This window comes from Sesamum indicum, linkage group LG10, assembly GCF_000512975.1.
Source record: "Sesamum indicum cultivar Zhongzhi No. 13 linkage group LG10, S_indicum_v1.0, whole genome shotgun sequence".
NCBI lineage: Eukaryota > Viridiplantae > Streptophyta > Magnoliopsida > Lamiales > Pedaliaceae > Sesamum > Sesamum indicum.
The window spans coordinates 1,049,378-1,064,460 of record NC_026154.1 but is presented as its reverse complement, the minus strand read 5'-3'; the positions used below and the strand labels follow the sequence as shown (position 1 = coordinate 1,064,460).

At 36.3% G+C, this 15,083-nt stretch overlaps 4 protein-coding genes across 5 annotated transcripts; 2 read left to right on the top strand and 2 right to left on the bottom strand.

Moving 5' to 3' along the window:
• LOC105171451 (50S ribosomal protein L33) lies at positions 49-1,129 on the top strand. 2 transcript variants are annotated; one of them, XM_011092571.2, is made up of 2 exons: positions 49-114; positions 600-1,129. In XM_011092571.2, the coding sequence occupies exon 2, from the start codon at positions 641-643 to the stop codon at positions 821-823; it is 183 nt and encodes a 60-aa protein (XP_011090873.1). In that variant the 5' UTR covers positions 49-114; positions 600-640; the 3' UTR covers positions 824-1,129. The 2 variants fall into 2 exon arrangements, with proteins under 2 accessions (XP_011090873.1, XP_011090874.1); XM_011092572.2 differs by having other exon boundaries at positions 85-175.
• Positions 3,588-8,170, top strand: LOC105171450 (probable 1-deoxy-D-xylulose-5-phosphate synthase, chloroplastic). The gene is made up of 10 exons (XM_011092570.2): positions 3,588-4,182; positions 4,490-4,618; positions 4,708-4,872; positions 4,977-5,127; positions 5,630-5,901; positions 5,986-6,259; positions 6,494-6,801; positions 7,063-7,344; positions 7,424-7,708; positions 7,839-8,170. The coding sequence occupies exons 1-10, from the start codon at positions 4,042-4,044 to the stop codon at positions 7,986-7,988; spliced, it is 2,157 nt and encodes a 718-aa protein (XP_011090872.1). The 5' UTR covers positions 3,588-4,041; the 3' UTR covers positions 7,989-8,170.
• Positions 8,343-10,320, bottom strand: LOC105171449 (putative FBD-associated F-box protein At5g22720). Its single transcript, XM_011092569.2, has one exon. It carries the CDS (start codon positions 10,318-10,320, stop codon positions 8,560-8,562), a length of 1,761 nt encoding a protein of 586 aa, XP_011090871.1. The 3' UTR covers positions 8,343-8,559.
• LOC105171448 lies at positions 11,966-13,802 on the bottom strand. The gene has a single exon (XM_011092568.2). The coding sequence runs from the start codon at positions 13,742-13,744 to the stop codon at positions 12,182-12,184; it is 1,563 nt and encodes a 520-aa protein (XP_011090870.1). The 5' UTR covers positions 13,745-13,802; the 3' UTR covers positions 11,966-12,181.

Sequence of the window (15,083 nt, the reverse complement as noted above, 5' to 3'; positions counted from 1 at the left end):
ATAAATGGGCCGGTGTAAATTCGGAGGGTTTATTCCAAATACAATTCTATTTCACTTGCACACACTATTACCAACCCCGTCATTCTCTCTCTCTCTCTCTCGTACTTGCCGGTGGTAATCTTCTAGCTTACTGCTCATTCTACACTTTCGCTCACACAAGAATTCACTCTCCATTGTACTCTTTCCGCTCTTATATGCATGAATTGACTCTTTATTTCTATTTCCATTCACACCCTTTCTTGTGTTGGGGATTGCATTTGTTATTGCAAACAGTGCATGCTAACTGTTTGATGTTATTCCGACAAGAGAGCTTCCTCAAAGATACATGGAAACTCAAGCCTTTTTCCTTGTTTCAGTTGGATCCGCAAGTTTATTCCCGTGGACGTGCTTCTTGTTTGTTTTTTTCTATTGTCCCCGGGGTTGTTTGGGGTGGAATATGGAGTCATATTGTTGTAGTGTACGCCTATATCTTTATGTAATGCTTCTATTTTGTAAATTAGCTTGGATTTGAAATCATGGGCATTTTGCAGTTTGCATATGTGTTTCTCATTCAGAGTTATTGTTGATTTTGGATATTGAAAGTTGGAGTTTTTTTGTAGGTACTTGTTTTAGCTTGTGTATATTGTTCTAAGTGGTAAAGATGGGTGAAAAGAAGAAGGCAGGAGCTATGTTGGTGAAGCTTGTCTCGGCTGCTGGGACTGGATTCTTTTACGTGGTGAAGAAGACCAAGAGGCTCCAAAGCAATAATGTAAAGCTTGAGTTTCGGAAGTATGACCCTCGTGTGAATCGCCACGTTTTATTCACTGAAGCAAAGATGAAGTGAGTACCGGCCTCCAGTTTGTGGCTGACATATGGGTTTTCATTGGTCAAGTTGTCTCTGGCTTGATAATCCTATTAATATTCACAGAAAACTTTTCAAGTGCAAAGTGGGCTAAATAGGTTTTATCACATTTAGAATTTCAAATCTTCTTGTTGTTTGACGGACTTGGTTATTGATTACTATCTGAATTCTTTGGAATCTGCATTAGTGAAAGTTGGTAATAAGCTAACCTAGAGCCCCTTGGCTTATCATTCATTTAACATTTTGGCAGTTCAAATTTGAAATCCACGTCTTTCCTTTTGTACCTAATTTTTCTTGCTCGGCCACTTGATAGTTAGTAAGAACTTCAATAACTATCACCACTGCAATGGTTATCTGGCTATTCAATAGACCTTGATGAGATTGCTTTTGCTTGTTATTCATTCAACATTTTGGTTCTCTTCTGTAGCTGCCTTTGTTCATGAACAGATACCATCTTCCCTTTCCAGCCCTAAGAAATATGCTAACTGGACAACTAATTTACCCTGCTAAGTTATCCTGTTAGCTTTTGGCAAAATGACCCTGGAATTTAAACCTATTGGTACACCATCCATCAGCGCTTAGATACCTAATCGCTTCAGTCACATTTATTTCTTGAGCTTCTTTGTGTAATATCCGAACATATATTGATATCTGGTAAGTTTATCCAATAATTGATTGCATAATGAATTTACTGCTTATTATCAGTCGCTACATAAACTTTCTCACCTCACTGCTGGTTATCACTTCCTATTTTAACGAGCCGTCCGTGCTAGATAAGATACAATTCATCTTAGTATAGTTGCCGGCTCTATTACTACAGTAAAAACACCAAAACTATGTTTGGTTTCATTTTTAACTTGTTTTTGTATGTTTTGTAGAGACACAGAGAGAAAAATAAAGATAAATAAGTATGTGTTACAGATAGTGTGTATGTTTGAATTTGTTTTTTGAGATAATATAAAATAAGTATGGTATGTTTGATGTTGTTTAGTCGGAGACAAAAATTACTGTTCATTGTCAAATCTGTATCTTTTATATATATGTATGAGTATGTATATAATTTTTTTAGTTGTAGGGCCTATAATTAGTATAGATTTATTTTGACAAAAAACAAAAGAGGTACTATTTCAAAACACCACCAAAACTTTCAAAACAAATCAAGGCAAACATTGTTCATGTTTTAGTTTATCTCTGAAATGGGTCAAAAATGAAACCAAACACTATGCATGATTTCAAATTCTGTGTGAAGTTTTATGTTTAGAAAATGAAAGCCTAATTCCTGCATTTTCCCCTTGCCTATGTTAAAAGCAGTCTACTGCAATAATTGTTGGCTGCTCTATAGTTGTCATGGATTCCCCTCGAATTTGGCATGAAAGCCAGCTAGCTACCCAATTTGGTTTTAATATGAATTTCTCTCAAGCAGCAGCCAACAACTGCAATTTATTTCTTACATCATAGTCTGGTCAAGCAGTCTCAAATTGCTACAAAATATCAACTAATTGCTTAGATGCACACTATCTCTGTGCAGTCTAATTTACTTTTTATAGTTTCGTGTTATTTCGACTGAATACCATCTCATGATAAAAGGTCGCGTATTCAAGTAGTTTATTGTATTTTTATCTCGATCAATAATTAATCATAAACAATTCTATTTTTCGAGCATAAAGCGCGAGGTGAAAGTAATCACTAATACTTTACGTAATTATAACCATTGTCTATCAAATTGTCTGCAGTGACAGCATAATAAACAAATTGAAAAGCAAGCATTATTTGAAATTGGAGATAAGGCACATAATTCATGATTTTGACATCCTTCAACCCAGAATTATGACTTGACAAAACACTATTGGTCCAAGACATATTGGCTGGTACTAAAGTGGGATTCTCATGAAAATTGGATCCAAATGTCACATTTGTTTGCCACTAATTGTGACACATTTCAAACCAAGAACCAGACCTGCAACTGTGGTAAGCTTTTCCAATTTTGTTATTGCAATTAGGTCAAGTCAACTATAAAATTTTAAATTCATTGTGGTCATGATGATTATTATGATAATCAGGATTGGTAGTTTCATGCAATCTCCACAAAGTTTTGACTCTAAATTTAATAATATTTCCCTTCTAATTGGGCTATTACTATATGCAAGTGAGAAGGTGGAGTAAATATTCAATGATATGGTAAGAATTGCTTAATACTGTCAGATTTCAAGAAGCAAATTTTAGATTAATTGCTGAGTTCCTCAACACTTGCTCTTTTTGGTGAATCAAATCTGGGGTGTGAAGAAAGATGATTGGATAATATCAAGAGTTAATAGTAAAAACCAAGAAATACACAAAACAAGGCCAGGTTCATTTGTCACTTGGATAAAGTCATCATTTCTACATTAAATTTTGAGAGCCAAATGAAAGGGGATAGCAGCAGATTAAATAAGAACCTAATCAAAACCTTGAAAACAACAAATTCTCTTTTCTGGTTAGGGAAAAAACAACAGAATCTATAAATCATGGATGGTTTGGATTGCATTGGAATTATCGTAAGCACAAAGTAAAATTCCTAAAGAACAAAAAATATAATTCTATCATCATCCAACTTCTAAAAGTATCCCAAGAGGAAGATGGATACATTATCATATCTCTATCCATTGGTGATTTCTGATGACGTGGCCCAATGAGAGCATGCCTCTCCACTCTATTTCCCTTACACTGATACAGGCCCTCAACCCACCATATATATATATATATATATGTGCTCATCAAACAGGGAGAGAGGATACTATCTAACTATGCTGTCAATTGTGAATGCCCCATCAAGCAAAATTAGCAAATGAAGAGAATCGATCCCGCAATTCTTTGATTCTTCAAGAATTCTTGAATTTGCTCTTTAACTCTTCACAGTTTTTTGTTTCTTGGTCTTATCACAGCCACACACACACATATACAGAGTGGCATTTCACATTGGCTTTTTGTTTGAGAACTCAAATGAGAACAGCCCACCTCAGAACAATATAGAAAGAAAAGGCAGAGAGAATCAAACCCTCCATTTCTTTGCATGAACTTACAGTAAAGTTGAATTCTTTTCGGGGAAAGAAGAGTGACGTTGGTATATGTCTCGGTAATCTGTACTCTTTATTTGGCTTCTTGAAGTTCTGGTGTTGTTGAACTACACACACACACACACATATACAGCAATACATATATCGATGGCTCTCTGCACATTTGCCGTTCCTGGGAATTTGAGCAGCGGAGTAGTGGGTGCAGATGCTAAAAAACAGACCAGTTTAGGCTCTCAGTGGCTACGTGGGTCGGATCTACAGCCTCACTCTTTCTCCAAGAATAATCAGGTTTGGAAAAATTTTCATCTCTTTCAATCTAGATTTGAGCAGTAAATTTTCTTTTTCACTATTTTGAGGATGCCCATGTGCCTAATCTTGGAAACTTCCAGTCTCTTATTATTTTGTCATGTTTATTCTATTTATTTATTATTCTTGTGGTCCAGATTCCTTTGTTGTCAAAAGTGCTCGTATCCTTGTGATATTTGTTTATTGTATCTTTTTTTGGGTGCATACTAGGAAGAATTGCATTTATCTTCAGCTGTAAGTTTAGGATTGGAACAAGTGATTGAAATGGTTGTTTTGTACTGTCTTGAAGATAAGGAAAAGGTCAACTGGAGTTTGTGCATCATTGACAGAAAGAGGGGAGTATTTTTCGCAGAAGCCTCCAACTCCTCTCTTGGACACTATCAACTATCCAATTCATATGAAGAATCTCTCCACAAAGGTTAAATATCAAACTTAAGAAACATTTGCATAATATTTATTTTTAATCCTCCAATTAGTCCCTTTTACTCAGTACTTATTTTTATGTAGGAACTGAAACAACTTGCTGATGAATTGCGATCCGATGTTATCTTCAATGTCTCCAAGACTGGGGGTCATCTTGGTTCAAGCCTCGGCGTTATTGAGCTAACCGTGGCTCTTCATTATGTTTTCAATGCTCCCCAAGATAGAATACTCTGGGATGTTGGCCACCAGGTGATGACTCTTTTCCGTTAAACATTAGCTTATGAACTTATACATTGTGAGGATGACTATAAAACATTATATTTGTTCTGATAATCACGTTCTGTATGCTGCAGTCTTATCCACATAAAATTTTGACTGGAAGAAGAGACAAGATGGCAACTTTACGACAGACAGATGGTCTTTCTGGTTTTACTAAGCGATCTGAGAGTGACTATGATTGCTTTGGTGCTGGTCACAGTTCTACAACTATCTCTGCAGGATTAGGTACATTCTTGTGTTTCCTTATTAAGAATATCCCATTGATGGTACAACAGCAAGCCAGCCGATTCAGTTTGGCATTGGATTTTTGGGAAAAGAATGTCCCTAAAGTAAGCATATAGACAAGACAATCAAGCATTAGTGTGTTTTGCACGTGTCAAAAATCTATATATTAAATAGGCTGAAACCAATATTCGTCATGCTAAACATCCACTTGTGGTAATTATTTCCCGAAACTATTTTATAAGTTTCCTTATATATATATCTCTCTTTTATAATTTTCGTGAAATAAACATAGAGGCGAGACAAACAGCCTTAATGTGTTTTGCACATGTCCAAAATCTATACCTTGGTATAGAAGATGGAATAGTATTCCGGAATAGATGCTGTTGGCTGCATTAGTGTTTGTATATCCCATCTCACATGTGGTTATGTGAAGTGGTTATTATGTACAAGCCCGAGATTCATTGTTTCTACGCATTGATCCTTGGATTTCTTGGCTGAAAAGGAATGGCTGTGGGGAGAGATCTCAAAGGAAGAAAGAATAACGTCGTGGCTGTTATAGGTGATGGTGCTATGACAGCAGGTCAGGCATATGAAGCAATGAACAATGCCGGCTACCTGGACTCTGATATGATTGTTATTCTTAATGACAACAAGCAAGTTTCTTTACCCACTGCTAATCTAGATGGTCCAATTCCTCCTGTTGGAGCCTTGAGTAGTGCGTTGAGCAGGTTGCAGTCCAATCGGCCACTCAGAGAATTAAGAGAAGTTGCTAAGGTTGTATTATGAAAGAATTGTTACTGAGGAAATCTGTAAAATTTCTTGGGAGCCCTTGATTTATTTTGGTTGAAATGGTTTCAGGGAGTTACTAAGCAGATTGGAGGGCCGATGCATGAGCTTGCAGCAAAAGTGGATGAATATGCTCGAGGGATGATAAGTGGTTCAGGATCAACACTTTTTGAAGAGCTAGGACTTTATTATATTGGTCCAGTTGATGGCCACAATATTGATGATCTTACAGCAATTCTTAAAGAAGTCAAGAGTACTAAAACAACAGGTCCCGTGTTGATCCACGTTGTGACTGAGAAAGGCAGAGGATATCCATATGCTGAAAAAGCTGCAGACAAATACCATGGTAAAAATATTTGATGAAAATAATTTATTTATCAGAAGGGACTTGTTCTTGGACCATTTGCAAAGTTTTAGCTGGCTAATGAAAATATACATGATTTACAATGTTTCAGGACAGTAGTCAACTAATAATAAATCTCCAATGATCATTTAACGTTGTAAATATTATCTCTCTCATGTAATTCACTTTTCAGTTGGAATAAATTTCAGAACTGATTGATGCGCTTCCTATTTGCAGGCGTAACCAAGTTTGATCCCGCAACAGGAAAGCAATTTAAATCCAATGCCCCAACTCAGTCTTACACAACTTACTTCGCTGAGGCTTTGATAGCAGAAGCCGAAGCAGACAAGGATATCGTTGCAATCCATGCTGCAATGGGAGGTGGAACGGGTTTGAACCTTTTCCAACGCCGTTTTCCAACAAGGTGTTTTGATGTTGGGATAGCAGAACAGCATGCTGTAACTTTTGCCGCAGGTTTGGCATGTGAAGGCATCAAACCTTTTTGTGCAATCTACTCATCTTTCATGCAAAGAGCTTATGATCAGGCAAGCCGGTCTCTTTTCTCATTTCTCTAATCCGCTATCCTATCTTACTTTTGAGGGGAGATTAATGTTAATGTTGTGGGTAGCAACACAAATTAAGTGTAGATTGTTGGATCATATATGATAACGTCATCATTTCACTTTGTGACATCATTGATCACAAGTTCATAACCACGTGGTTACTACCACATGTCGATAGCATGAAGTTATCCCTTATTTGAGATCGTAGAATTCTTAACAAACTGGCCTTGGCTCCATACACAGGTAGTGCATGATGTTGATTTGCAGAAGCTGCCAGTGAGGTTTGCAATGGATAGAGCGGGCTTAGTTGGAGCAGATGGTCCAACACATTGTGGTGCGTTCGATGTTACTTTTATGGCATGCCTTCCGAACATGGTGGTGATGGCTCCTTCAGATGAAGCTGAACTATTTCACATGGTTGCTACTGCTGCTGCTATAGACGACCGGCCAAGCTGTTTCCGTTATCCAAGAGGCAATGGGATAGGCATGGAGCTTCCACCGGGAAACAAAGGCATTCCCCTTGAGGTTGGTGTTAGTACTAAATTATAATATGAGTGCCCCTTATCTGATCATAATTGAGATTGAGTTTCCATCTTCCATTCAGATTGGGAAGGGTCGTATACTGAAGGAAGGGGAGAGGGTGGCTCTCTTGGGCTATGGAACAGCTGTTCAGAGCTGTCTGGCCGCTGCTGCCTTGGTAGAGCCCCATGGTTTACGTTTGACAGTAGCTGATGCTCGCTTTTGCAAGCCACTAGATCAGGCACTTATACGCAGCTTGGCCAAATCACATGAGGTCTTAATCACCGTGGAAGAAGGGTCTATTGGTGGTTTTGGATCTCATGTAGCTCATTTTATGGCCCTGGATGGGCTTCTTGATGGAAAGTTAAAGGTACGAATCTTCAGTTCTAGTATTACTAACTTGATTTTTCCGTTAGGGAACACTTACTAGATATTGAATATATATATGCACGAGTTTCGATGTTTTGACATTTCATCTTGCATGATTAAAACCTGTGCAGTGGAGGCCACTGGTTCTTCCTGATCGGTACATTGACCATGGATCCCCAGCTGATCAACTGATGCAAGCAGGATTGTCGCCTTCTCATATCGCCGCAACAGTTTTTAATATACTTGGACAAGCTAGGGAAGCTCTACAGATTATGTCCTAGATGCTAGAAATTTTGTACAAAGTTATGTACTCAAAAACTTGCCTTCCATTATGGACTGTAAAATTTAGTCTTAGATTGAGCTCTGATTATAATCAGGTTGCAGCTCTAGTATATCAAAGTATTGACGACCCTCAGTAATGATAATACAAAGATGGCATGATTTGCATAAGGCCCTAGGCAAATTGCTGTGCTGCCTGATATGCTCTGGCTTGAGCTTAGGATTGCTATAAGCAAACTTTGCCCTGAGCTTTGGCATGGCAATTCCAAAATAGCATATATAATGATAGTTGCATGAGATCATGTTTCTAGTGAAATTTCAACATGATCTAATTGTGTTCTCTGCGAACAAGAACATTATTAACTAAATTGTGCACAGAAAATATTCTATTAAACCCAACACGATTCAAGACCATAAAAGTTTGGTATCAGTTCCTGCATCATTAATAACACTAGGAAATGGAGCGCAGGAAGAACATTTTGGATTTCAGAATCGTTACTCAAAAGAAAAACCTATAGTATTGGCTTCATCTTATAGCAAAAGAAAAAAGGAAACAGCGGATGCAAAAGAAAACTAGTCAAGCGGACCATGGGAAGGTCCAGCATTTTCAGGTGATTGCCATCTCAATAGGAAACGGATTTGTACTTCTTTTTCTGGACTTTCTACATCATCTAACAAAGTCTTCCAGGGCAGAGGCTGCCATTCCATAATAGTATCTGAAAAAAATTCAGCATTTACTTCCTCGAGCTCATGCCAGCCAATATTTTTTTCAATTGAGTTGCAGCAATTGGAATTTTCTATGTCCATCAGCCTGTTGCATAGAAGCCGCAACAAGTCATTGCTTGCTTTCCAGAACTGAGGCTGGATGATGTTAGTGTTTGCCGATTTGATGCCCAATACGGGAAAGAGACATTGAGTTATGACCTTAGGTCGAAAACTCCAAAATATACCGTCCAACAAAGTAGAGGATACAGAATATGACGAATGCGCCATTAATATCAAATTCTCCACTATAGGTTTACTTAAACCTTGAACAACTGGCAAGCAATCAATGCGGTTTTCTGCGAATAACTCGATACGGAGAGTAATTCTGGACGGACCCAAATTTGTCAGAAACTTTTTCAGCTCAAGTAACCATGAAACACCAAGATAGTTCCAGCATGAAAGTGCTATATCAGACTCCCATTCCCTTGAAGCTGTAATAAAAGTCAAGGAAGGGATGCTTGATCCTGAAAACTTGATCTTATGGATATTTGGAACATCAAGTTGGACTTCCAATCTCCTCGTATGTGCCAAGCTTATGTACTTAAGTGATTGACTCGAAATATTGAATACAAAACATCCAACACAATGGTGAACTGTCAAATCCTCCAAGCAAGGGAACTTGTTTGAGAAATCAGAAAATAACATCTTGCCTATCTTCACGCTTTCCAAAAACAAACAACTGAGTTTACGAAATTCAGACAGATTGGCTCGACCATCAATAATTGATCCGACACTTTGTTCTTCAAATTCGATAAAGGGGCTCCTGAATACTACTGGATTAGTCACATGTCTAATAACACTAAATCTCTTGAGTTCAACCATTTTACTCACATTAACTTTCACAAAACCCTCACAATCAGACAAGACAAAATTCTCAATCATAGGGCATCCTAACATTATATCCCTGATCATATCATCTTCTACACAGACCTTACATAAACGGAGCGACTTAAGTCTCAAACACATAACCTCCCCACTAAAGATTTTACACCCAGCAAGAGATAATCCAACCAAAGACTCGGCTTCAAGCAATTCCTTTGGCAAAATGTACTCTGAAATTGGGGGACTAAATTCGAGATTGACCCCATTAGCACCCATTTTCACAGCTTTCACAATCAATTCAGAAGCAAGAGAAGAAGAATCAACATCCCTAACACTCATCCAAAGCTTGAAACTCTCTATAGTTAAGTTCAAGCCATGGTACCTTTCCATACTCCTCTTCACAAAATTGAAGAACTTGTCATCATTCTGCGGATCCGAGTTCTGATTCTGAAAATTGCGTTCATCAAAATCGAGAGCCGGCCGAGTTAACCAAGAATTGTACCATGATTTGGAGAGCACAGCCGTCGAAGCAGCTTCTTTTCCAGTGAGGAAAGATTGTATGTGCTGAATAATGGATTCCGGAAGCTGCAATTGGTCATCAATGGCTTCGACTCTTTTCCCTTTCCCATTTTCCATGGGGAGAAAACGCCTACAAATCGAATTAGGGTTGATTGAATATTCGGTTTGTGATTGAATACTGAAGTCGATCTTGATATCGCCCATGAATCTACACCCAACTAACGTCATAAAAATATAATAAAATAAATTTTTAAATAAAACAAAAAGGGACTTGACAGGGCTAATTTATAACAGTCGTCCATAAAAAAATATCACAAAACCAATCAACCCCACACCCCATTTTTGGAATAAATTCTCAGTAATTCAATGAAAATTAAAATCATGAAAAAACTTATTTCTTTTTTAATATGTACCCAGTTTGAGATTAAGTTTACCTATTTACAAGAATGGAATCTCATATGTGATCACTATCCCAAATTTTTATTTTTAGAGATTGTTTGTAAGACCTGATAAGAGTGGATTGGACGCTCAAAAGTCTCATTTTCAAATGATTCGTAAAATTGAAGCTTAAATACAAAACAAAGAACCGCAAGTCCAAATAAATCAACGTCTAATGTCCGTGATCATGTTCATGGATGCATAAAAATATTCGCTCCCAGTGTTTGATACCAAAGATAAGTGTTATACCATCTGAATACAAGTTGAAATAAATCAACCGACTGATGTCCATGACCACGTTCATGGATGCGTGAAAAAGTTCTCTCTTGAGTTTTTTATACTAAACAAAAATAATCATGGCACCTCAGTACAAGTTGAAATAAATTAACGACTAATGTCTATAATCACGCTCGTGGATCTTGGTGTTTGATACCAAACAAAAGTAATCATGCTACCTTAGTGCAAGTTGAGTGGTACCATTAAAGTGGCATCGTTCTCATGAATAACATCATACGTCGGTAAGTAATTTTGAGGTGTAGCCGTTGCTGTCTAGTTATTAGGTGGAAACGAGAGCTTTTGAATGGTAATGGTCATTGGTCATCTAGTTCCCATCGCAACAAGGGCATCAAAACGAGCTTTTCAACCTCATCTTTAGGGTGATGTCCCAAAATTCTATGCACAATTCCGAGACATCCTATCAGGGGTGAGCATTTGGATTGGATTCTTTAGGTCCCGGCCTGATTCGAAAAGATTTGAATTGATTGAGTAAGGTAAATTTTATATAATTTTTGGATTTCGGATTATCCAAACCCGATTTTGTCTAGATCAGATAGAGATAAATACCCGATCAGATTAATACGATACTCGATATTTATTAAAAAATGATAAAAAAAAATAAAATTATTTATTGTTAGTAATAAAATAATAAAGCAAAAAAGAGAATGACATATGAGTTGATTGATCTACTCATCAAATTATTGATATTACGAATTGGATTATTTTATTTATTAATTTGAATTAATTGATGTTATACCATTTTTTAACTCAATAAATTGATATCATAATTTATGTTAAATTTTTGAATAATATTTTAAAAATAAAGTCACACCATGCATACAAATTACAATTTATAAGTATAAAATTTTCAAAAAAAGAACAAAATTTTAAATATATATTTAATGCTTCTACTTCACATTTAAATTAACCAAAAAAAAAAGTACCCAATTTCAGGTACCCAACTTTAACAGGTACCCGATTAGTCAGGTACCCGATTAGTCGGGTACCCAATTTATCGAGTTTGTATCTGGTAGTCAAATATACTACCACCCGTGCCCACCCTACTTGAGTGGTTCCATGATTCCAACATGACTGAGTTTCTCTGCCAATCATCATCAATTACTACGACTAATCATAGTATGCATTCTTGTGAGCAAAGTACGAGAAAACAAATTTGATAACATACTCTACAACACAACAATAATTCATAGTTACAGCATTTCAGTTCTATCCCATACAATTAAGATCCTAACAGAAACTCATAGTGTAGCTTCTTAGGAAGGGAGAAAAAAAGATATTACAAGAACATTATATTATCTAACTTCAGGATGATCAGGCGGACGAAACCCATTTCAATTATCTAACTTCAGGATGATCAGGCGGACGAAACCCATTTCAATAGGAAGCGAACTTTCTTTTTCTTCTCTGGACTTGTTGAAGCATCTAACAAAGCCTTCCAGGGCAGAGGCCGCCACTCTGAACGAGAATCTTCACGAATTTCCACATTTACATCCTCTAAATCATGCAAGTCAAGCACACTTAGGTTTTGACTGCAGCTACTTTCACTTTCTTGTAGTATCAGTTTCTTGCAGAGAAGCTCTATCAGAGTGTTGTTCGGTTCATTAAGTGACCTAGGAAACCAAGATAGAGTTATGACCTTAGGATGAAAACTCCAAAATAAACCATCCAAAAGAGCAGAACCGACTGCGGATCGTGAATTCATTGATAATATCAAATTCTCCACCACAGGCATAGGTAAACCTTGATTATCTCCCATACAATCAATGCGCTTCTCCAAGAGAAACCAGATATTAAGAGAAATTTTGGACTGGCTCAACTTTGACAGTAATTTTTTCAGCTCAAGGAACCATGGAACTCCAAGGTGATAGCGTGAGCACGATAATGATATATCAGACTCCCAATCTCTTGAAGCTGTTGTAAAAGACAGGGAAGGTATACTTGACCCTGAAAAGCTAAACTTACGAATATTGGGAACATCAAACTTGCCCCTCAACATCCTCGTCTGCCCCATGCTTATGCACTTAATCGTTCGACTTGAAATTTGAATTCCTTTGTAGCCATAGCAATACTGAATGCTCAAATCCTCCAAGCAAGGAAATTTATGTGCAAAGTCACGAAAAAACAAGTTATCAATAGTCACCCTCTCCAACAATAAACACTTCAATTTATAAAACTCAGACACCTTGATCGGAGCAGCAACAACCGAACCCGAATTTCGTTTATCAAACTCAATCGAGGGACTCCTCAATGTCAACATTTTGGTGACCTTTCTAACAAAATTAAGTTTCCTAACTTCAACCATGCCCTCACATATGGATAATACCAAGTTCTCAATCAAGGGGCAGCTCGAAATTATATCCCAAACTAAATCGTCTCCTATACGCACTGTGCTCAAAGTAAGCGATTTAAGTCCCAAACAATTTACTTTTCCACCCACCGGCGGATCAATCTTGCAACCAATCACAGATAATCTGATTAGGGTTTGGAATTCAAGCACCTGATCAGGTAAAACGAAACTCATGTTCGGGGGATCAAATTCGAGATCGATACCATTAACATCCATTTTCAAAGCTCCCAATATCAACTCATTAGCCAGAGAAATTGAACCTGGTCTAGTACTTCGCATCCACAGCCTGAAACTCTCAATCTTCAAATTAAAATTTCGGTACCTTTCCATAGTCTTCTTCGCAAAAATCAAGAACTCGTCTGGAATTAGGGATTTTGCGTCGATGATCGGGAAATTGCGCTCGTCTAAATCGACATTTGGGCGAGTTAACCATGCATTGTACCATGATTTGGACAGAACACTCGTTTGGGCAGCTTGTTTTCCGTCGAGGAAAGATTGTATGTGTTGAATGATGGCTTCAGGTAACGGAATTTCGCCATTAATGGCTTGAATTCTCTTGCCTCTCTCCATGGGAACCCTACTAGAAACTGAAACGCATTTGAAGTTTTGGGCAATGATTTTGAGTTACTGCAATTTATTGGCAACTCTTTGGAATCAGCCCCTCACTTTGTTTCTAATTGCTGAATGTTCCCCTAGATTTTCATTATTTGCTTTTTAGTTTCCGTTACTCTTACCGTAGCACCGAGTTTGCAATAGTTTCTACTTTTACTAGCCTTACACGACACACTCCATCTATGTGCAAAAACATTTAAAATTATAAATAATTAATATTTTTATTGATAAGTTTGTCATTAATTTCAAAAAATATAAAAGTGCCAAAAGTTGAGAAAGATTGAGTGGTATTTTTGTAAGGGTGCTTCAAAATAAAAAATGAAAAATGAACTTGAAGTTAAAGATTTTCAAAAACATGTTAAAATTTAAATTAATTTAATTTAAGCAGTCTAAAAGTAAAAAAAAAATATATTTTATCACCTTAGTTTTTAGTAAAAAATTGATAAAATTTTATTTTTAACTATTGCAAATATTCGTGGCATTACTATGTAACCTCGAAAAAAGGGGGGCGGGGAAAACTATTTAAAAAAATCCCTTTTGGTTATCAAAAAAATAAAATAACAAAATATATTTTTTATTATATAAAAAATATAATATAAGTTGATGCTAATTATAATATACATTATCTATTTATGAGATAAATAATTAATGGATAAAATGAGATTGGATGGAATTGTTTTATAATATTTTATTTGTTTATATTGATAGATGGATAAGAGTATGACCCATCCATTTGCTTCACCCTCCAACATATATATGATCCATGTTAATTTGTTCTCCTCTATCACTCAAATATATTCTCAAAAAATTCTAGTCGCAAAATTAATTAGTTAATTATAATAAAAATATTATTATATTTATTATGTAACTGGTCATATAACTAACATATAATTAAATTAAATTCAACTGGAATTTCCCAATATTATTTCTCATATTAAAACTTGTAAGTATATATAGTGAGAAGTGGGCAAAATTACAATTTTTTTTTTCTCTCATTGCTATTATTATTTTATAAAAAGTGATTTTTTGGGACTAAATATGAGAAAAGGTTAAAATAGTGATCTTTTAAAAAAAAAATGTGTAAAGTAAAGGACCAAAAGTGCAGACCCCTTTATTTTGTGCGGCAGAAAAAATGCAATTTTATTTGAAAAATTTTACTTAAATCAGGTTTGATTGATCAAATTAATCACAAAGTTTGTGATATGCAATTGCTATGTAATTGGTCATAATTTCTAAATTTCATCAATTGCATGATAAATATATTATACATGTCATATAATTAATTTAAATTGGATCA